This window comes from Vanessa atalanta, chromosome 8 (assembly GCF_905147765.1).
Source record: "Vanessa atalanta chromosome 8, ilVanAtal1.2, whole genome shotgun sequence".
NCBI classification, from domain to species: domain Eukaryota; kingdom Metazoa; phylum Arthropoda; class Insecta; order Lepidoptera; family Nymphalidae; genus Vanessa; species Vanessa atalanta.
The window spans coordinates 5972731-5997982 of record NC_061878.1 but is presented as its reverse complement, the minus strand read 5'-3'; the positions used below and the strand labels follow the sequence as shown (position 1 = coordinate 5997982).

Here is a 25252-nt window from a genome sequence, read left to right as displayed (position 1 = left end):
CTATACCTTAAATTAAAGAAAAACATAAATTCGATTTTAAATGTGTGCATATATTTTCTTTTTACATATTGTGTCTCTCCGACCTAGTTTCAGCCTCGGCGGCCAATCACAAAGATTTTCCATCTGTACTGGAAATCATAGGTTTACTCACTATTTCCCCACTCTCGAAGTCCCAAACGACCGAAGAGAGATAATCAGGCTTTTCGAGGCACAGGTCTGCGACATTGCCAATTTACTAACAGCGGTAGCTACTAAGAATTTCTATGTAAACTAAACAACTTTCATTTGAGCCGCCGAGATATGAATCCGGAATCTACAAGTCATCAACTGTATACGCTAGATCTTGATCTAGATTTCTGTGGAGAAATAGACGAATGGATTTGCCAGAACCACTGTAATTGGAATTTTAATTACTGTACTGTTTTAGAAGGTCAATAATAAATGAAATAATTTATTTTTCCCTCATTTTCCCAATTAACTCTGAAATTACCGAGCGTACGCAAATATTAGCAAAAAAATTAAATGTAGACAGCTGAATAATGAATAACTTTAGTCCTTATGATTTTTCTCGAAATATTCAATTTAGCCGAGATATTAGGGAAAATCGATTCATCAAATCAATCCAAATCGAATTTGCGATTTTGATTTTACAATCCTAGCGATTTAAAGGCTCGTGAAATAAAATTTTGGCCCAAATTTTCTTCCGAGTCAAATACTAAACCGACTAGGCCATCGAGGCAACTTGATAATTTACACTTTACATATAAAAATATATCAACTGGCAACTTCGATAATAAATAAATAGAACCACGAGACGAATGTTAAATTTTTGTATGCAATTAAAAATAAATAACTTTCACGTTTAATCATACTTTTATAAAATTTTATCTGCACATTTTTTTAATTCGTTTTTTTCCGAGATCCGTCCTCGTTATACGAGAGATAGGAATTAATGATTCTTTCTCAACGAGACATGTTTTTTTTAAGCACGAACTACTGCCATTACTCGATATAAAAAAAAATAGTTAATTATACTAATAAAAGTGACCAAAAATGTAAAGCTGGACATTTATCCTACTTAACTATTGTTTTGTTTTGACACGGTTTACAAAAAAGCCAAATAAATTGACTTTTAAAATAAATTCAACGTAAAAAACTTTTAAGAACTAAAAAGTAGTATTGTACATAGGTAGGTACATAGTACTAAAATATAATTCTTTCAGCAATCGTTAACAATTTTATATATTTATCTATTAAATTAAAGGTCAGCATTTCTTATCCGATTTTATCAAGTGGTGAATGTAAATATAATTTTTTTTATTATATAAATTAAAATACTTATAATAAATAATCGTCAAGTAGAATAATATTTTTATCATTCGGCAAATATAATTTGTTGGTATTGCTGAGAAGTAAATAATATATCTTTGATTTCTTTGTTCTAGATATGAACGTTATTAACCTTCGACACGCGCGGTCAAGCGCTGTCTCGCCCCTCGTGTACATCGTAATTACGCGGCGTATGAGCAGCACCCACTTCCACTCAGTCGACGCGCACCGCTCTCATTGTGCGCCCGATACCCGCTTAGAATTCAGCAAAAATTATAAATGCAAACATGAATATACTTCGCGTTCCGTGTTTTGTGCTACTACTCGCGGTGATCGTTTCATCGGCAGACTTAGAAAAACCTCATCCACTCTCTGATTCTTTTATAAGTATAATAAATTCCAAACAAAGCTCATGGAAAGCTGGACGGAATTTTCCACCTCAAACGACATTAACGACGATAATGAAAATGATGGGGGCACTTGAAGATGAATTTATTGCAAAACTGGAAAACGTGCAACATGACGAAGAACTCATTGCGAGTTTACCTGACAATTTCGACCCCAGAGACAAATGGCCAAATTGTCCAACTTTAAATGAAATAAGAGATCAAGGTTCCTGCGGCAGTTGTTGGGCTTTCGGAGCAGTGGAAGCAATGACCGATCGATACTGTATTTACTCAAACGGAACAAAGCATTTTCATTTCTCCGCCGAGGATTTATTAAGTTGTTGTCCTATTTGCGGTCTCGGTTGTAATGGCGGTATACCAACATTGGCTTGGGAATACTGGAAGCACTTTGGTTTAGTTTCAGGGGGAAACTACAACTCGACTCAGGGCTGCAGACCATATGAAATAGCTCCTTGCGAACATCATGTTCCAGGCGATAGAATGCCGTGCAGCGGAGACACCAAGACTCCCAAATGCTATAGAACATGCCAATCTAGTTATAATGTCCAATACAAAAAAGACAAGAAATACGGAAAACATGTATACTCTGTAAGAGGTGGCGAGGATAATATTAGAGCTGAGATATTTAAGAATGGACCTGTTGAGGGTGCTTTTACTGTGTATGCTGATTTACTTTCATACAAGAGTGGTGTTTACAAACATGTAGCAGGCGATGCACTCGGGGGTCACGCTATTAAAATTATGGGATGGGGAGTTGAAAATGGAAACAAATATTGGCTTATTGCAAACTCCTGGAATTCCGATTGGGGAGACAATGGCTTCTTCAAAATTCTTCGCGGAGACGATCAATGTGGAATTGAGAGTTCTATAATTGCTGGTGAACCGTTATTTGAATAATTATCATGAAAAATAAAAAATAAAAATTTAAGTTTTAAGCTAACTAAATTGTTAACATATTTCTTGTTCGAATAATAAAATGTGTTATGAAATGTGTTTTGCATTACGTCCATTAAAGACATGTCAACAATTTGCTGATGTAATTTACTATCTGAATATGAAATTTTATGAACGATTTTATTTTAAATATATAATAATGTTTTATATTGATTTTTCTTATTTATGAATCTTAACAACTAATTATAATTTAATTTACAAGGAATATATTTCTTGGTAAATGTTTTCAATTATATTTACCTCATCAAGATGAGTATATAAGTAATAGATATAGGTACTTGTGAGTATTATTTATAATTTGGGATGCGTAGTTAGTGCTACAAGACATTAAATTAAACAATAGCTCACTAATAAACTACCTACATACACAAATAAATTCAATTGAAGAGTCTGTTATTCACAATAACTTGCCTTATCTTTTACTGATACGTTTATTTAAAAATAATATGAAGCTATTTTAAAATTCTTCTTTGTTTGTCTTCTACTGAACCTCATTTATGACGTTTATATGTAGTTATAGCACATTCATACTAACAATAAGATTTTGTGTATAAAATTTAAATAAACAGTTCCTATATATGTAGTGTACTCGGGATTAGATTCAACTGTTCTTAAATTATTTAAATGATTTTGTTAATAAAATGGTCGTATTAATTAGAAATCTTTCGGAAAACAACGCGGTGTCATTCTTACATACGTGACAAACAATGAAACATTTACGTGACAAACAATTATTTTGAATTTTTTTTTTCCTCATTTCAAAGTGAATGCTGCCAGGCCTACTGCCCATAGATAAACTGCTTAACAATACATATATTATAATATAGTTTATGTATTTCTATTATCACATATTAGGTATAGGTTGATCAAGCAACAGGACACTAGCTTAACATGACTTGCATATTATAGATAAAACCTACCAAACTTCCTTTACTTCTACAATTCAGCCCGTAAATATCCCGATGCTGCGCTAAAGCATTATCTCTCTTTTAAGAGAAGGCTTGGAGCCTATTTCATGATCATAATCCGATTTGGTTTGGTACGCAATCATCTGTTAAGATACACATGTTCCAACCAATGGACTATCTCGACAACTCTTATCATCATTATTTACAAACAAATATTTTATAATGAACATATTTAACTCATTACTAAATTTAGTCGCTGTTTATTTGTTTATTGTTAATGAGTTTTTATTGAATATCGTTTTCATTTTTCTTGGAAACCTGGGTTTTTAGGTTGCCAATTTAAGCTAAATTGCCCTCACTATAATTAATTTTGTTATTTATAAATTACTTGTTTATAAAATTAGTACTTATTATAAAAAATAAAATCTAAATCGAAGTTGGTAAATGTTGGTAAAAAATGATAATTGCTTTCAAAATTATTTTAAGATGTCTGGCATTAGAAGGTACTTCAAGTAAATCTGATGAAGTTTCGGAGAAAGAGTATCCGAGGGTTTTCTTTCATTTCGGGTTCCAGTAACTATAAGCGGAGCGAGTGATGAAGAAGAAAAGTATTTGCAAAATTCTTCAACGATTTCAATGCCGTGTAATCGAACAATTTTTTTTAAATTACTATTTGAACAATTCATTCAAATTATCAATAAAAACTTAAGTGATCAATAATGAAATTTTAAAATAGATTTTATGAATGGACAATAAAACTCATAATTCTTTCAATTGAATTGGTCGTATAAAGTATTTTCTTATCTACCTACATTTACTGCTATTTTGTCTAGCGGCTAGCTTAAACGACCAAATCATGAGGCGCTGGTTTGAGTCTAAGGTCGGACCATTAAAAGTTGTCAGGTATTTCCGAGAAATTCGCGCAGTAACAGCTAAAAGTTGGCACTGTTACCATTCCGTAACTCTGGAAGCAAGTAAAGCTATAGATCCTGATAACTCCTGCCTTTCCATCAGCCTAAAAATAGTATTAATAAATACTCGGTATGTATTATATAGATAGACTCAATAACGATGCTCAAGTACCCTTGTAACACAAGTTACAAGCCTTCATGAAAAGTTGGTGGCAAATGACGAAGCTAATTAGCATTTTGAAATCAACTTTTTCCAACTTATACATACATAATTCGAAAATACAACAATTTGTAAATATTTTTTATGAAATTTAAATCGTTAAGCATAATGATGAAAAATATAATTCATCAAAATAATTCGTAATAAGTACATACAATTTTAAATTAACTCTCAAATAAAGTAAATCGGAGTTGTATATAGTAAATTACAGATATAACATTTATGACAGAAACCGAAAAAGGATCTAATAAAATTCTCATAATTTATTTTATTTCGTAATGACGAATATTCCAACTTTGAATGTTAAATTGTCAACGGTTATTGCAAGAAGTTACTCAAAGATCTTTATTTATTGCTTGCGCGTAAAATGAAACAGTGAGGCATTATGCGTCGCGGAAAATTAATTCTATTAAGCAAAGTAGGCTATTAAACTGTGCTCGTGGTGTATTCGCTATGCGATTGAAGAGATTTAACCCGACCGCTAAACGGCTAGACTTCGCTTAGTGTGTAGAAATTTTAATTAATTGCGAAAACGAATGCTCCTTTTTCCACTAGTTTCCTTGTTCGTTGTTAAATGAAAATTAAACTCATTTGTTTTAACAAAGTTGCGAGTGTATTACGAATAAAAATGCAGTCATTATCATTCCACTTTTTACAGAGCGAAGCGTTAAAAGAACTAATTTTTATTACACAGTTACATATATTTTATGTTATACTTTTGTATACCATAGACTAATAATACATGCGAAACCAACGACTTCTATTACTCCCATTTTATAACCAGTACATGTCTCACTGTTGGGCAAAGGCCTCTCAGAGGCCTACTCAGAAAGTTTTGAGGTTATTCCACCACTCTAGTCCAATGCGGTTTGGTGGTTAAAAATATGGCAGAATTTAATTCGTTACATGCTGGTATTCGATATTTGTACCACCAACAATAACTAAACGAATTATGAGCACATGAAAACTCGTGCATAAAGTGGTCTGGGTTAAAACCCAGAATTTTCAATAAATATGAACGTGTTCAATCTACGGTGCCCTCTCGGCTGCGACAGTATAGTGTTTAATCGAAACAGTATATGCCGTCGAATTAAACCTAAATGAAATAGTAAGTACATGACTCCATTGTCTCGGCAGACTCGTAATCAATTTCTTTGGAATTTTGAATGTTTTGTTATTGCAATCGAATCGAAACCGTTAAGTTCACCAGCTTTCCTATTGTACTAACACAACAATCCAGTTGCGATATTTAAGACACATATTGTAACACATATATATAATTATAATTGGCCCTCAGTTACGATTAAGCTGAGTTTTATTGTTGTGAGGAATTAGCTAAGTTGAATCGGAATAGAATCGTGAACGTATCGTAGCCGTTATAATTTAGTAGATCCCCCGTGTGTATGTTACAGAAATCTGTGTTTAACAGTTGAAGTTTATTTAATTTCGTTCTCGCTTTTACCTTATATCCTGATACAATCCCATCGCTCTTGGTGATAAATACACTGTTCCTAAGTGGCATACTTACATCTATGACTAGACTAAATAAACGTAAAGTATATGTCCCATAGCTGGGCCATGCTTGCCTCTGCAACCACTGTGCTGACTTTGTGAGCTCACATGTTTTTTTTTATGTTACCGGTATTCGGACGAGCAAATAAATCACCTGATGGTAAATGGTCACTACCGCCCATAGACAATGGCGCTGTAAGAAAAATTAACCACTCCTTATATCACCAATGCGCCACCAACCTCGGGAACTAAGATGCTGTCCCTTCTTCCTGTTACACTGGCTCACTCACCCTTTAAACCGGAACCCAACAATACTGTATACTGCTGTTTGGCGGCAGAATATCTGATAAGTGGGTGGTACCTACCCAGACGGGCTTGCACAAAGCCCTACCATCAAGTAAGCTGCAAAATTTCATCCAATATCCAGTAATGAATCACTACATAGTTTAAAACAAAGTCGCTTCCCGCTGTCTGTCCCTATGTATGCCAACATCATTAAAAATACGTAACGGATTTTGTTGCGGTTTTTGCATTTACATTACAAACGTTGGCTGAACCCTACGAGATGTACCAAAATAATGTACTACAGTATTTTACACCTTAAATAATCTCTACGAAAAATCCGCGATGGTATAATATGTCTATCTCTTAGGGATAACCCACAATAACCATTTTTCGTACTTTACTTTTTACGAGAAATTATGGCTTATTTACGAAGCAATTTTAAGCAACACAGCATTGATCCTTATCCAATCAAGTACCCTATCTTAAATACATTTGCATTGTGCATTTAATAAAGATCAATATGGCCCTGAATTGCCTGAAAAAGTTGTGAACGTTGTATATAAAGATATCCTATAGTATATTTAGTATCAGCATTGCACCCGAGGCGCGTTTCTAGTTTTATTATAAAAAGATTTATAGATTTTAACCAATTCATAAATCTGCTTTTTTCTAATAGAAAAATAAATACTTATAACAATTATTATTTAAAGAAGTAAAGAAAACTTAATTATCACTTTAAAATAATATATAATAATACTCGATGCATAATGCATCCGTCCAAGGTGAACTGCATGACGGTAGGAGCACATTTTTCGAACGCGTGTCCGCAAAAGTTACGTGATGCCTCGATAATACATTTATTTTATAACAATTTGAATGTAATACTATATTAATAGTATGATGTTGTGTGTAATGTTTAAGTATGTAATTGTGAGTGTGTGTGTATGAGAGAAAGTGTAGTCACGCTTTAACGATTTTTTTTATGTTATAGATGGCAAACGAGCAGGTGGCTCACCTGATGGAAAGTGACTACCACCGCCCGTGGACATCTTGCCGGCCTTTAAGGAAGTACGCTCTTTTCTTGCAGGTTGCCAAGACGAAAATTTACAATTTATCATTATCATCTATTTTTAACATCTTAAGAAATTTATTATGTTATCTCTTAAAATGCATTTAATAAACATTTATCTCAATTTTCATACATATTTTATTATGTACATAAATACGGTGCTACAAAAGGTAAAAAGATTGAGAATGCTAATTATTAACGTACAAAAAAAAATTCGTGCATTAAACCCTCAATTGTCGTGATTAATTCAAGATGCACGTGATTAAACCTCCGTCACCTCGGCTCCGAGACTTTATTCAAAATTTACTTAAAAAATTACAACAGTTGTTAATTACCTTCTCAAATCTCATTTCGTGTTATTTGTATATTTATTCTCTATATAATTTAAAACAGTCTTACAAATACGTAATTAAAAAATACCGAATGAGTGTAACGAAACGAATTTGTACAATGAAAATGAAAACTTTCGTGAAAAACTCATAATACATGGAAAATTAAATTAGAATCTCATCAAGTGTCACATTTACATTCACGTGTAACTCACCGCAAGGGTTCTATTACGAGAGGGTTTTGAGCGTGACCTACAACGTTGCTCTTATGTTGGTTGAACTCTTCGTACCACTTCATTTCTTTATGTAGGTTTTAAAAACTCACTGAAGTTTTCATTTCATGAAATAGTTTTGACTTTTTTTTCTTAATTCCAGACTGGATGCAATGTTTTTGTATGATAATTGAATTGGGCGAATATGTTTGAGCGTTATGACGAGACAACAATCTACATATATGTGGGATTATTGTGAGTGAAACGTTTTAAAAAGTAAAATTTCTTTAATAATTTCGGATTTTCAATTAACACGTCTTACATTGCCTTACATTCCCTGACAACTGTCTAGTGTCATCATAGTTATAAAAAATAAATCCTGTAGTAAGGAGGTGTAACATTAAAATAATTAACTTAAATATCTTATTATACCACATATATTCGTTGTTTTTAAGTGTTATGTATTTAATTAATAAATTAATTATCAATTCAGATTAGGATATTGTATTGGATTAACTATATTTTTGTAACGAACGACGATAAATATGTAGCACAAATCCTTACATTAAAAAATAAAAATAATTACATTTCATTTATTTGAAATCTTATCTTTTTTTTTAACTTTAAATATTAAAGGAAAAAGGGAGTTCATACAACAAAAAATAAACATTTATTTTCAATTAACACTTTATTATAACTACAAATTAATTACACATTCTGTAGTTTAGAGGCATAGAACTCTCATTTTATAGAGATAATAAGGGCAAAGGTGTAAACAGTTGATAATACGTCTTATAATATATATTAATTATTATTTATATAAGAACTTTTATCTACAAATTTTCAATACATTATAAGGTTAGGACTAGATTTAAATTAAAAAAACGTATACTCTTTAATATTAGTGACTTAAAGAAAGACATAATTTTCAAAAAAATATTTTTTTATAACACAGATTAAAAAAAACTCTAAAAACAAGTGATAACATATAATTTTTATTTTACAATTTATTATATAATATTTATATAGCAAATAAATAAATAAACTTCATCCGTTATTGTATAGTTTTTTATGTCTGGACTCGGTTTTGCATTAATTTCAACAGATTTTATCTTAGTTTCAATTGTATGTAATTCAATATATCGATTCGAAACTATAGAATTATGACAACAAAATCATTTGGTTTCATCGAACAGATTCAAAGATCCTGGACCCAGGATTTTAATAGTGAAACTCTTCAATGGCTAGTAGCCAAACAAAGTTCCTCGAATTTCATTTCTCATATACAAAGTAACGCATGTTTATTTTTATTATTATTATCGAGTGTATTGTATTATGTTTTAGTCTAACTTTTATGATAATAGAGGATACTCAATACGCAAACTCCTTTAGACAGTAACGGCCTTTCTTACAAAGATTATTTAGGGTGTGTTTAGTCAAACATTCATTTCTCTTTCTGTCATATTTAATTTGATATTTGAAAGAGCAAGACAAACATTCTAAACAAACTAAACAAAATATAGCGACAAAGGCGTAAACGTAAATTCAAATAGTTTAGTAATCTGGAATGAGGGATACATTTCTTTTTTTTTAACAATTATATGGCACCGATAATTCATAAATAGTATAAGGGAATATAATATATGTATAGGTTTACAAGGTACTTTGCTTCTAAAATACAGATACATGGTTTATACATAATATTCTAGAACTAATATATAAATACAAGTAAATCTATTTAATTTAACCTATAATATCACAAAACATGACTGATCACTTTGTTAATATTTCATCAATACAGTGAACAACAATAACACATTATATTGTAACATCATATTTGATCTTTATTTATATGACGTTTAGAATTATATTTGAATATAAGTGTTGTTCATAGTATCGATACAATTTTAATTGAAATCAATTTTGCATGCATTTGGCAATAAAATTACCACAGATAATCATTTTATAATAATTATTAATTATATTTTGAAATACAGATGATTAAAACTAAAGATTTTCACGTCTGTTTGTTGCACGTTAGAATGTTTTTTTTTTTTTTATAACTCGTTTTTAACCTATGTCAAAGTTACATACCTAAAAAAAATATTATAGTAATGCGTACATATGCCAGCATATATCAGTCTATAATATAAAGCTTATTTATATAATACCTACAATAAAGCTTGATTTAATTATGAAAATTACAAAACGTATTTCTTATGAATAGTTCTTTTTTTATTTCATTTACAAGGACAGATAATAATTCCTATTTGATTACCAATATTACATTATTTTTACAAAAAAAACCGCAATTATATAAACTAAATTTGGCCTTTTCTTTTACCATGACGACAATAATTTGTTTACAACTTCTCGCTAATTGTCATTCTCTTAATCGACAATCAAGACCGAGAATTGAACTGTCACAATCAACTGAAAGACAACCTACCATCGAATAAGTTAGACTCAAAGACAAAAAAAAAATAGAATTGAACGTACCAATAGCTTTTAAAAATTAATATATTAACGTGTGAGAGAGACAAAGCTATAGAGCGAGCCAGCTGCTGCGTTTACCAACAGAAAAGGACAGATAATAAATCCTTTATTTGTCTATAGTTAATATTACATGTATATCATTAATTGTTAAATGCTTTGAACATTCAAATACAAAAGTATATTTCGTCACGATCGTGGTTCTGTAGCAATCGTGATTAATATGAAATCAGTTAAAAATATCGTTTTTTTAATTGGCGAATTGCAATAAGTCCGTTGCTCGCTACGTCATAAATACAATCATCTGTTTATGAAAAAATAATTTCTTTATTAGTGTATTATTTATAGTGTCTGTATATGTAACCCCACTATAATAATACGTGTTATCATAAATAATAATCTTTTACGCATTAAATTTTATTAATACACATAAATATATTACCAAATTATATAAACTGCAATAATAATATTTAAATAAAATAAAATGCGGTAAAAAATTATATATAAGAGCGGTTCACATATATATTAATGAAAAAAACAACACATGATCATATTTGATATAAATAACAATTACAAAAACTATAAATAGTGATGGAACTAAAATTTCGATTTAGATATTTTCGTAAACTGGTATTTTATCGAAAAAATTTATACAGTTAAGGCTTATTTATTTTATAATTTAAATTAATTTTTAAATTACCGACGTCGTTATTAATCGCAATCGCTTTAAGTCAATACTAGTGTATTATTTTGAAACTACTCCTAAAAACTCTAGCACTAGGGTTAGGAACTATAACAATATACTGAATTAAGTTTTTCATCGTGCGATAATTTATCTTTACAAATTGCAATCACATATAGTCGTAATGGAATGATTTTTTTAATATAAATATAAATATAACGCAAAAAATAAAATAAACAACGAACGTCTAATAAGAAGTGCCAAATATAAGTCCATTTCTGAGCAAATGTGGAAAGTGGAAATATTATCTTGAACTCCTGAACCTATTTGATTAACCGACTAATCATCGACTAAGGTTAAATAACACCGCACAATTAATATAATCAATAAACAAAAATATACAATTTTAATTAACAAATCACTTTTGTAAACAAAAACAATTTCATATACAATATCATTTTGGCGAATTGGACTCGACGAATAAAGATCTAAATTTGAATTGTCGAAATTGATTGGTCGGTTAAATTCAAAAGGTTTCACGTGAAATTTAACCCTTATATGTACAATACCATTCATACAATACTCACTCTTATGTCATCGAGTCGTATCTCGTATCTGATGTTAGTGGTTCCGTATCGTCGCGTTGTCTAAAGTTCAACGCGTTTCGAAAGCTGGCTCTGAGACGCTCGGTGAATGTTTTGTAGTCTAGATTGACCTGCTGTCCGAAATCGAAATCAGCCACTTCAACTGTATATCTGAGAATATTAAAGTTCATATTAATTAAATTAATATGTAAACATCGCTAATTATCCCACATTTGTATAATACGAGATGTGGAAATCAATTTATATTATTTGAATGATGACGTCACAAATAATAGACAAGAAGGAAAAATTGAATACCGATTGGTAGAAACACTAGTTTGCTATAAATATTTAAAAATAAATATTGAGACATTAAAACGTTATATTAAAATTTAAAACAAACGTTTTTGTCTTCTAGGTCGTTTATAAAGTTATCATTGCTTTTGTTTTTTTCGCTACAAGATTAGATTAAAGGGCAAAGACTTTAGTTTTAAAAGACACTAAATGATAAAAGCGCATTTTAGGTAAAACATTTCATACTAAGCATATACACACAAATATAAAATTACGTTAGTTCTTATCTTTTTTTTTTGAAACTTAAAATACTTTTTTCTTGGTTCTTACAAACACATTTGAATTGTCATTTTACATAGATATACCGGTTCAGAATGAAGATTATACCGAGAAGAACCAACAGATAACTCAGGAATTACTTTTTAATTTAAATGCAATATGTTAATATAACAATACTTGTTACCAACTTTGTCATAAAATGGTTCTCAAATTATGCCAATCTAATTGGTGCTTTACCTCTATAGAGATAAGATACATTATTGAAAAAAATAGTTATTACTTTTATGTTTATTAATTGTAAATTATAAATTCTGAATTGCATTATTTTAATTACAATGTAAGTAATATTATATTATCAGAGAAGACTTTTTTTAATGATGTCAATTATGATGTCATATATATTAATGCTTCGTTTTTGTTTGTCGTTTGTGTTCACAATTTTGGTGCAGTTGTTTTTGTATGTATTTATAATAGATTCTTAAATATTGGCGTTTTGAAAGTCGGCAAAGTTGTTATCGAAAATATAGAAGTACTATTAGAGTTGCCGCATACGAGCCACCGGCCATAACCACAAAACGCCGCCACCGGCATATTTCCTGTAGTTTTCATACATTTTATACGGACTCGCCACACACGGTTGACGCCAATGGCCGCCACACACAGTAGCGGCGTTTTGTGGTTGTGGACGGTGACTCGTGTGTGGCGACCTTTAAAGATGAATTGTTAAGTATTTTAATAGTGTTGTATTATAAAAAGCATGGTGTATGTAAATCCAAGATTTAATTTTCTTTATGCCTTTTTCGATTGGAATAGACATGTCGCATCTTTTACACCGATTCACTCATCCCTCATCTAAATATAATACGAACCTAGACCGATGTTGATAGTACGCGATGCCGAAGACTACCAAAATAACAGCAACCAGACAGAACACCACCGGCACCACTATCACCGACAGCTGAGCATGCACCGAAGCTAAGGGAAAATATGATTCATTTGTTTTTATGACATAGTTATAATATTTATAAAAAAATAATTTAAAAATCTTAAAATTCTACGATCTTTATAAACAGTAAGATCAACCAAAAAAAATGGTTTTTATTATTATACAGCCTATGTTTTTGATAAATAGCTACTTTGCTATATTTATCTTCAAGAACGCACGGAACATTTAACTGACGCAATAAAAGCTAATACAAAATTAAAATCGAATGCGTATTTTCAGTAGTGTGTGTAGTAACTATGTACGTCAATACATAATAATTAAAGTGACAAAACTTTGGACGTGTTAACCAACATACGCGTCGTTTCGCACTACCGAGAATTTGTATTTGATTTTAATTTTTTATTCGCCATCTTTGCTTTACTTTAATGTTTCGTGCACTCCATCTGCCTTTTTTTATTTGAATATTTATCTGAGTACATCGAAACATGGAAATTTTCTTAGAGTATTAAAACACAAGATAAAATTTTTCATTTAGAGTTGAAGTCATACAAATATACAATGTGATATATATTTTTTACCACTTATTGACAATTTATAAAATAGAAAAATTGCTACCTTTATAGATATTGATGGTTGCCCTCGAGACTATTTTACCCAAATCGTTCTCAATCACAACGACAACAGTATGCTGGTCGCTATCAGAGAAGTAATGAACTAATGGGAAGGCGTTCGACGACGTCCTTGTGTTGTAAGAACAGGTCTCGTTTCCCGTTACATTGTACTGTCCCAGCTTGTATATAGCGCAATAGTCGAATGGAGGAGAGCCTGTGTACTTCACTTGTAAATTAAGCAAGTCGCCATGCTGCAGCCAGTTCAATCCAGTAATATTGACTACAGATATGGATTCTGAAATTTCAGTCAATGATATAAATCAACAGAGTTAAACATTTTGTTTAATGTTCGGTTCCTATAATCAAGGAACATTTTATTATGTCTAAGGAATATAATTTTCCAAGAGGCGTAACAGAAAATACAATTGCCTGCTACATACAAATTACTGATAGGAAGGGACAACAAAACAAAAGTAAATTACGGTAAGACTACAATACAGTACAGTATAATGACTGGGCTTCAGTCAAATAATTCGATTGATATCATGTATAATATTAACATCACCTTCGCCCCTTTATATCCTTTGGCACTTTAAGCAGGGACCCCAATTATTATAATACAACTAATCTTATCAGATCCCCTGGATCCATGATACCTGGTTGGTTTAGAAAAAAGTTATTGGATATTTCCGTAAAGCAATTCTGAAGCAGCCTAAAGTTTGGAAGTTGGCATCCATAATACTCCCATACCTCGGAAAAGGGGTAGAGCCGTTGGTCTTAAGCCTGACATCACAGGAGAGCCTGTGATATCGGATTGCCGTCCCTTTGGATTATGAGACTGAGGGAAAATGGCACATAGGTGCAAACAGCAAGCACTATAATGTGTGACTACACTTATCACTATTTATAGAAAAACTTATGAGTGCAATGTAACCCAGAAAGATCGTTTTCTAGCATCGTTAGGCAGACGGACAAATGGACCACCTAATAAGTGGCCACACCGTCCATAGGCATTGGCGACGTATGAAATTTTAATCATTTCTTACAGAACCAAGGCGCCACTAACTTTGTGATCTAAGATGTTACGTCCCTTGTGCCAGTAGTTACACTAGACTTAGTCACTCTTGAAACCGGAACACAACAATACTAAATATTTTATTTTTTGGTGATGGAATAGTGGGTGGATCCTACCTGACGCCAAGTGGTACCACCTATACTTTTAAAAAAATAATAATGCTTCTAAAATCAAAGTACCTCTGACGCTGATAGTTTCTTGATAGTGGCCATATGTGTACGTATCTCCAATTGGTACGATGCTCGAATTATGGCATATGAAATCTTTTATAGCGCTCTTCTTTTTCGTGGTTTTGTTCGACAGCGCTCTCTTATACAATTTATGTGTAACATTTCCACTTGCCACACTATCTTTAATAGTAGTAGGAGGTGTTGTGCTTGATGGTATTAAAGTTGCTGGTTTAGGAGTTGTTGTTGTGGTAGTCGTAGTAGTTGTTGTTGTCGTTGTTGTCGTAGTAGTTGTCGTCGTTGTGGTTGTGGTGGTTGTAGTAATTGGTGGCAGTGGTTGGTTATTCGCAACAACCAATGCATCAATGTAATGATCACTCATAACATCCTGGTATGTATAATTCAGTGAAAAATCTGCAGTTTGATCAATATACTGGCAATCGATGAACCAGTAAGTGATGACCGTTGAAGCATTCTTCTTAAGAAATTGTATCTCATTTTCAGGCAATTTAATGTAATGATGTACAGTTTTATTGACAGCGACAAACTTATTAGGTCTGTCCACGTCGTTCTGGTTAAGTACTAAATTACCGTTTAATGAATCTGAAAGAAGGAAAATAAATATATTTAAATATGCAACTACATATCTTTATTGCATAGTATAAAATAAAGTCGTTTACCGCTGTCTGTCCCTATATACGCTCAGTTCCTTAAAATTACACAACGGATTTGGAAGCGATTTTTTTTTTAATAGATAGATTGAGATTCTCCGCTATATTATATATATATATAGCAGAGAAACACCGATAATTTTAGAGGTTTTATTAATTTTAAAGTGATGTCGTAAATAAACATTTTTTTGCGCTTACATTGCAAACGCTGGCTGAAACCTATGAGATAGATAAAAATGATGTACCTACTACAGTACACCTTGCAAAGGTCTTCAACAAAATCCGCGATGGTATATGTATATCTCGTAGGGATAACCCACAATAACCAATTTTTATCCTTTACTTTTTACGAGAAATAATGGCTTATTTTCGAAGCGATTTTAAACAATACAGCATTAATCCTTATCCAATTAAGTACCTTAAATTCATTGTGCATTTAATATATATCAAAATGACCCTGTACAGCATGTAATTTAAATAAATATTTTCGAAGCTGTTACAGACTTAAATACGCAGGGACATAGCGGTTTGTATTGTCTAACTAAATGAAAACTGCGAACGTTGTAAGACATTCTGTAGTATATTTAGTATCGGCATTGAAACCGTGCGTAGCCGGGGCGGGTCACTAGTTTTTAATATAAAGTTATGGATGGAATATTTTTCTATTTTTAGTCAACTTAAAAATTTTTCTTTATTTCAAGTCGATTATTTTATTAAAAAATATTTTAATTACTACTGATTGTCGTAATTAACTTTGATGTTTCTCTAGAATAATAGAACGGGTAGAGAGCGCTGAGCTCTCACAATAAAGCAGAAGGAAGGAAACTGAATTTGTAATAGGAAGCAGATTGCGTTAGCGCGATATGAAAGACTGACGAGCTAGACGTTAGAACATCAAAATCGATTATTTTAAAATGCTATCCTGTGTTCAAATAATTTCATTTATTCTACATTGATTATTTTTTACATTGATACCGGAAAATATCAGTATATCAGTATTTAAAACGGGATGTTTACCATGTTTTTTATTTTTATTTGGTGGAGCTCGATATTTCGACATTATCTACGAATGTCTCGTTCACGAGTCTCGTGAATAAGACATTCTCAGACATGGTAAATACTGATAGTAATAAAAATAACCATGTTTATTTAAAATCTAATATCAGTATAAGTTAACATACATAATGATAAAATCCACTTCTTAAAAAAAACTTAAAAGCAATTAGAAATAGATATCCAAAATGCCCTTTGAATTTATTATTACTACATATTTATTTCAAAGTTATCTATCACGCGATTTTTTTATTTTTGGAGAATAAAGTCTGTCGCCTATTAAAATTATACGTGAAGATCGAGATGTTGCGCTGCACGGACCTGTCACACTTTACACTGCAAAATTGCAAGTACAGGGCACAGGGGATGTGGGTTTTCCGGCATATTTATCAGCAAGTTCAACGACATGTATCTATTCTTTAGCGTTATGAATAATAATTAAGGTTTTGTAAACGCATGCAACTAATTGTATAGTTTTTTTTTAAATTTTCTATCAACATACCCAATACGATAAACGCAAAGGCAAATAACTTGGTATATTTAAGATAACGTTTGTGAGACTTCTGTAAATGTTGTTAAAATTTTGAGGCTAGGCTAAATATTTTGAGTACTATGATATTAGCTACCATGTTAACAAAAACATGTCAAATTCACCCACTAATCTGACAAACAGACTGGGAAAATAATACTTTTCTCCGTTTCACAACCTTCAAACGAACGTCGTAATTCATGATTATTCATATTTATTGTATTATAGATGAGTATACAAAAACATGGTTCTATTTTAATGATATACGATACAATGAAAGACTAAACATGCTTGTGACGCCTAATCTTTGAAAGGCGATATTTTACTTGGCTTAACGTGTTCGCGTAGCGTTATCGCTTTTTTTAATTCTTCTAAATACGTGTCAATATACAAATACAGAATCAAACAAAGTACGGAAATTCTATACGTATTGCACTGTGACAGTTAAAACGAGTAAATTTTACATCTGCAAACTGTGTTGTTTTAAATTACGCGTCTTACATGAATCATTATAACCTTGACAGTAGTTGTTTCCATTTATAAATATAATTGTAATAATCTTTAAATATTAATAACACTATGTCACTCAAAATTCGCCGGAGTCACCGGGTCTCTGTACCCTGAGAACCCCCTAGGATTTGGGGGACCGCAGGTGACCCTACCGTCGGGACATCACGGTAGTATGCACAAGCGATCCCGAAAAGACGGAGTAGGTACCGCGCCTTCAGCGCGGCGAACCCCACATACCCCCCACATCATGTGGGGGAAATACACAAAGACAGATTTCCAGAAAAAAAATAACACATGTGCCACAGGCTCCAAGTAATAAAACCAACAAGAACAAAGTAACCCTCTACCATGGTGTATATTATATATTATATCACTTGTGTGTTGTTTAAGAATCAATTAATTATGTCAACATACAGAAAAAAGCAAAACTATGTATTAAAATGTTGAAATAAAATTTCTACAAATAATACTCAATCCACAGGAGTCTTTTCTCTAATTCAATTTACTATACAATTTATTAATATAAAAATCAAGAAATAGCATTTCAAATTTGAATGCAGACTAGGTTATTGCTTATATAATTACATGAGATGAATGTAATGTAGTTATGAAGTGTAATACTATGTAGATATATATTGTAAGAGATATTTTTAGCCATTTCTTACGTAATAGATACACTACCACCTTCTAGATCTATGTATGTTCTTATATGGAGCTTGCTTAGTTATTTAAATCGTATATAACATTAACAGTTTGTAAATTTCCCACTGCTGGGCTAGGGCCTCCTCCCCTTTGAGGAGAAGGTTTAGAGCATATTCCAACACGCTGCTCCAATGCTGGTTGGTGGAATGCACATATGGCAGAATTTCGTTGAAATTAGACACATACAGGTTTCCTCACAATGTTTTCCTTCACTGCCGAGCATGAGATAAATTATAACCACAAAAAAAATATACTATTGTATATATATATTTATAATTCTTATTTATAGTATAGGCAGGCACCATTTCTATGACCATTGGTGCTTTAAGAACTTACTCACTCACCAATGACAACCAACCTTGGGATCTTAGAAGTAATATCCCTTATGCATGTAATAACAAGGGCTCACTCACCCTTTGAACCAGAACATAACAATACTAAGTAGTGCTGCCAATAGAAAAAGTGACAAGAGGACCCAGATAATGTTTTACAAATCCTTACTACCAAGTAACTATTTTAATATATAAAATCATTTCAATAACTTTGTATGGTTTATACCTGTTAATTTGAATGATGTACTGGATGTTGTAACCAAATACCATATCCCATAAAAGCTCCTCATAAGGTTTACTTTGACAGTATAATCTCCAGGCTCGTAAAGGTCTCGAGGATACTCAACTACCCACTTGGAAGTATTTGCTGACTCAATGAACTGAAACAAAACAAAAATTATACACTATATATTTTTTTAATTAAATGATAATATTCTAATTTTAAATTTAATGTGTAATAATAATCATACAATAACAACCTATTTGTATTATTGAAATTATATGCTTAATCAAGTTTTAGTCTAATTCATTCAAAACAGGTTCTAAATTATGTAGAATTAATTTGTATATTTTATTTACAATATATAACTATAATGCTAATTATAGTTATATATATATATATATATATATGTACGCAATAGTATGGTTATCACCTCAGCAGTATGTTGGGGCTGTGCATCATCCCAGAAAACAAATTTGAGACTCTCTCCCTCATAATCTTTCACAGTTGCTGTAAATGTTACATTGGAGCCACGTACAGCTGGACCGTCACTTACAATAGTTAGTTTTATTCCCGATACGGCTGAAAATGAAACGATTTTAATTTTATATCAATTTCAGGGAATAAACAGTATTTAAATTAATTTTTAGGACTAAATATAATTTATCTCAGTAAATCGGTCTTAGAAATATAGAATAATATAATATAATTATACCTTTCTCAAAAATAAACATTAAACAAAATAGCAATAAGAAACGAGCCATGATCAATCTAGCACAAAAAGGGGACTTAGAGCACTACTAAACTGCACTAAAATATGAAATCAGATAAATTTCTTTTCACTTTAAATTTAATAAAAATGAAATGATTTATTAAGTAAACTATAGTAAATATATTATGAAAAAAAGATTTTGCGTCATCATCTATTCTACACACTTTTACACCATTTAACAACTTGTCTAAAATTTGACGTATGTGACAATTGAGGTTGACATTTTGAACTAGAATGTAAACATTGAGGAAGTTAAGCAAGCTTTAAATAACGGTGAAAAGGATAAGTAATGTAAAATTGATCTTTTCATATTTATATTACAGTAAAAAGAAATTTCTGATGATGAAATGAAATAAATGTAGTATTTCCTCATAGATTTTGACAAAAACATTTTTTATAAGTATCGTAATCGGTTACGATATGTGTTGTGAGTATAAAAATATATTCTGTGTATATTACTAGAAATCTTTTCTATATCATATACTTCTTCCTCATATCGTCTATATGCTGAAAATCTACAAATTTATTTTAGGGCTTTCATTTCCGTAGGGCTTCCACTTCGGAATCTGATTTGGTTAAAATATACGAATGATGTAGATCGTACCGTGAACCCAAATGAATCCGCAAAAGGGCGCAAGTAAATGATATTGGAAGTCTTAATATTTGGTCGAAGGTGTAGTATAGTTTATTTCATCGATTGAAATAAGCAGTATATAAATATTTAAGAAGTATACACAGGTATGTAAATATTTAAAAACATGAGTGTTTTACATAGTTGCGATCAATACACGAATTTATGTATTGATTAATAAATAATAAGATCTTTTTACACTATGGTAACACCTCAATAGATAAACAAACCTTTTCTCGTCGTATTGTAAGTTTTGTATTTTAATCTGTGCCTGAAGGGCAAGAAAAGCAAAAGTTACTTCTTGTGATAGTTGTACTTGTTATTTTTTTTAACATTTTTCTAAACAATTCCTTTAGCATTTCCAAATATGTGTTTGTTTTGAAAATAAAGTACTTAATTTTATTGACTCGTGTAAAGAAATTAATAGAAAAATGGCTACCGTTTTCGATAGTCCTTTCATTCGACAACGTTTGCATCGTTTGCGGCACCGTGATTTCGAATTAGAGGAAGATCAAAGATTTGGACGATGTGATTGTACGAGCTATTCCTATTTTGTGCTGTCCATGGTGTTATTTTCAGTTGGTACCGTTATCACAGTATTAGCATTAGGAGATGCTGATGGATATATTCTGAGTAATTTGGGACACATGTGGCTCGTGGGACCTATATTTATATGCTCTGGAATGATGGTCGCTGTTAAAAGCATGTTATATTTGAGGAGAAAAAGTGTTATTCAAATGCTTTTACATCAACGTGCAATTATTAGGGTAAGTGTGCGAAAGTTTGTTTTTTATATTAACAGCTTTACTTTGAAATATTTTGCTATGTTCATGTGAAAATTGATAAAATAAATAGGGGCCATTGATAACTGTGTTTTGTGCATAAACTGTATTTTCTATTTATCTCCAAAAGTAAATGTTCTGTAACCTTAACCCAAAAATCCATTTAATTTTATCACTGAATACAAACAGATATGTGTTATTGACTTATGCAAATTTATCATTAATGAAAATAATATTAAAGTAAAAGTAATTTTCGCATTATTCAATACAAATAGCAACTTTGGCCATTCACTAAAAAAAAAAGCTTTTCTATACTTTCTAATTTAGTTATTAATGATAATCATTCTACAAAGTACATTTATTTATTGATTAAAGCTTAATACTATAACAATTACAGATGGAATTTATATTTGAAAGTTACCTAAAAGTTAACATTAACAGCTGTTGTACAACAGTATTGGTACTATTATGTTATAATTATTAAAATGTTTTTTTTTTTATTATTAATTTTTATAAAAAATTACAAAATGTAAATTTTCTTTAATTTATTAGCATCATAATAACTAAAGATATTGGTAAGGCAGCAAAATACCTAATATATATACACAAATATACATAATCATATTTGTTTGTCATATAAATTAACACTTAAATAAAGAATATTTTATTTTAGGATATGGCAAGTGTACAAGCTGAACAGGCATATGTAGGTCAAGTCCCTCGATCACCATCAAGTGCAACATTACCACCTTCCTATGATGCTCTAATATCAAGTGCTGCAATTAGCAAACCGCAGCCTTCTAGTTCAGAACTTCCACCGCCAACATATGATGAAGCAATGTATTTAATTGATGAAGAAAAATACCACTTACATCAGAAAACTGTTAACAGCCCTAAACAGGAAACCAGTCACCAAACCGATTCAAACATTGATGTCAACAAACCCTAAGAACATGTATTATATTTTGAACTTAGATATGTAAGCAAAACTTAATTCTTCCGTTTGTACTTATGGTTTTACTTAAGTCACCAATTTTCTAGTATTCTCTGATGTGCCTAAATATTGACTTGTGGGCGATATTGTTATGAGGTGTCTTTTATTTACAATTGTAATTTAATCTAGATTAAGGTGTATTTGTGATTTTAACAACTCATTGTGGCCGATGTTCATCGGTCTGTACTTTACTGTGTGTCTAATTCTATAATCTTAAGTTTAAATAAGATATACTTTAATCTTACTCTAAATTTTATTGAAGACTTTTCATTCGAATATTATTTATAACTAATGTATTTTTAAAGGACTTAATGAACAATAACACTTCAATTATTTTTTATTTTATTATTTGTATACCAATACAGAAATATTCAATTAGGAAAAAATCTTTATCTCAAGAGACTTCAAGCCACTGTTGAGTTGAGTAATATGAGTTTGTAATTATAATGTTGTAAGTACAGTCAATTTATTATTCTAATTACAGTAATAATTTTTTTAAATCAAATATTAAAAAGAAAACACAATTACTACATTATATAACATAACTGTAACATATATGTATATATTTATGTATAAAGTTAATAGTCATGATGAAGTCAACAAATATCCAGTGTTAAGAAAGGAAAATGTGATCAATGCCAATAATTATTTTTCCTTAGTACAGTATCTCTTATTTTGTTGTAAAAACAAAAAGAAGTTTGTGTAAACTTTATGCATTTTTAAATTTAATCAGAAGTTTCCATCCAGTGTACCTTCCTAAGGGTTGTGGAGAAGTAGACTACAGAGTTATTAAAGGGGACATGTTGCAATGTTTTCATATATGAATATATATTTACATGTAAATGTGCAATGATCAATATCTATGTAATATATTTGTATTATACAATTGTAAAAATTATTGAAAGTAATTTTATATTCTTAGGAGGTTTAATGCAAAAAGGGATGGAATCTCTGATATAAATATATAAAATATAGCTATTAAAAAAAATTGCAATTATTGCAGAATTTTGCATTTTAAAGACTAAATTGTCACTGTTAGGTCTGTTCTCTGTGACAATACAAGCTTAACAGCAGCTATATTAGTAGTTACTAATAGGTTCCTATATGTGCAAATTAATTTTGATTTAATGTATCTTAGAAACATTTACGATTCACCCATATTAATGAATCAAACATATTTATAGAGTTTTCATTATTTTTAGTATGGAAAGGAGATCACTAGATTCCCTTTGACTGTTAAAATTGGTGATTGAAATGCACATAGTTATTGTGAAGACTGAAGGATTTACACTTTACATTGTTGGCAATTTATAAAGGAATCATTACATTTATTGTATATTATAGATAGATTAATGTTGATCTGACATAGATATTACTTCAAAGTAGATCTATATTTATATGAAACAAATTAATTTCATTGTGATTTCTCTTTTGGATTTACTATTTAATTTAGGATAAGAACTATCGGTTTAAATTTTCTTTTGTATATTTTCATAATGTTATATATCATTATGTATAAGGAATTTCTAAAAAAAACGATACATTTACATATGTATGAGGCTTTTGATTTACAATGTTTATTTCATAAATACAAAATAAATGTTTTTTACAAAATATGTTTCTTAATTGTTTAAAAATTACGAACAAAAATATTTAATAAATTATTATTGATGAAAATAGGAATTGTTTTGAAATAGTTAATTGATTTTGTATTTAATTAAATTAAGTTTATAATACTAATATAATCTATGTTAATCTACCAAAGTATTTAGCTCTGAAGCATACATGCCTTAACTGTGGCCATTGTATTATAAATATATCGGCAAAATATTGTAATATTATGCCAGATAGAGACAGTGTTTGAACTCGACAGAGACTTTCAATAAATACTATTCTACAGTCTAAAATAAACAAACATCTCATTAAAAAAGAAACCAAACAAACAGGTACACATGTTCCAGGACCATTACAAAATATAACATCAGGCTTAAACTTAAATAAAATAGGAATTGTAGAAAGAGTTGCATAAATAGTTGTGAATACAGATGATATATATGATTGCTTAACATTTCTACTTCTGGGTATTCTGTATAAGGTATAATCATCAGATCCATCCACCGCTTCTTGTATTTTTACTTCACTACTGATATCATTTTTTGCCAGAATGAATAGTCGTGGCTGAAACTTCTTCGAGTCTAAATGAGACATGAGTCTCAACAATTCTGTCGTATGCCCACCAGACCCGATACAATAAATTGTTCTTAAATAACTATTTGGGCTAATTAATTGGCAATCACTTTTTAATATTTTATGAAATAGAAAGAACACTCTCGTAATGAACGCCGCAATTATACTCATTGCTAAGTATAAGATAAAACCCATATTGACTGTTAATTCGATAAATATCAATGAATAATTCAACGATAAAAAGAAATCGCTTTTTATTTAATAAAAATGTAGCTGTATATCATAAAAAAGCTATCAACAGACAACTCCTCACTCCTCAAAACAAATTTGAAGTTACAACGGAGTAACTGACAGTGACAGCAAATATCAACGCTATTAAAGCTGAGCTACACGGTGAGCAACAACCCTTTTTTTTAAATTTGATATTTTAAATGAAAATACTTCCTTAATATTGTTTTTCAAGAACCTAACTTCATGTAACATTGAATTTTTAAAGGTCCTTTAATACGAACTTCAGTTATGCGGCCCGTTGAGACCATGTACGCGTTCTATAAATATATTGGTGAAATCACGTGATTATGTGAAAAATTAAAACAAAATTT

At 30.7% G+C, this 25252-nt stretch overlaps 4 protein-coding genes across 4 annotated transcripts; 2 read left to right on the top strand and 2 right to left on the bottom strand.

Moving 5' to 3' along the window:
• The first annotated feature begins 1515 nt into the window (after positions 1–1515).
• On the top strand, positions 1516–2839 carry LOC125066083 (cathepsin B). The gene has a single exon (XM_047674002.1). The coding sequence runs from the start codon at positions 1617–1619 to the stop codon at positions 2631–2633; it is 1017 nt and encodes a 338-aa protein (XP_047529958.1). The 5' UTR covers positions 1516–1616; the 3' UTR covers positions 2634–2839.
• A 6050-nt stretch (positions 2840–8889) lies between these two features.
• LOC125066082 lies at positions 8890–20235 on the bottom strand. The gene is made up of 7 exons (XM_047674001.1): positions 20000–20235; positions 19718–19866; positions 19291–19444; positions 15280–15870; positions 14030–14320; positions 13338–13443; positions 8890–12066 (listed from the first exon to the last, which is right to left on the bottom strand). The coding sequence occupies exons 1-7, from the start codon at positions 20046–20048 to the stop codon at positions 11901–11903; spliced, it is 1506 nt and encodes a 501-aa protein (XP_047529957.1). The 5' UTR covers positions 20049–20235; the 3' UTR covers positions 8890–11900.
• A 723-nt stretch (positions 20236–20958) lies between these two features.
• LOC125065636 lies at positions 20959–23344 on the top strand. Its single transcript, XM_047673371.1, has 2 exons — positions 20959–21454; positions 22143–23344. The coding sequence occupies exons 1-2, from the start codon at positions 21119–21121 to the stop codon at positions 22416–22418; spliced, it is 612 nt and encodes a 203-aa protein (XP_047529327.1). The 5' UTR covers positions 20959–21118; the 3' UTR covers positions 22419–23344.
• A 794-nt stretch (positions 23345–24138) lies between these two features.
• LOC125065814 (UDP-N-acetylglucosamine transferase subunit ALG14 homolog) lies at positions 24139–24982 on the bottom strand. The gene has a single exon (XM_047673650.1). The coding sequence runs from the start codon at positions 24843–24845 to the stop codon at positions 24210–24212; it is 636 nt and encodes a 211-aa protein (XP_047529606.1). The 5' UTR covers positions 24846–24982; the 3' UTR covers positions 24139–24209.
• Positions 24983–25252: the final 270 nt, after the last annotated feature.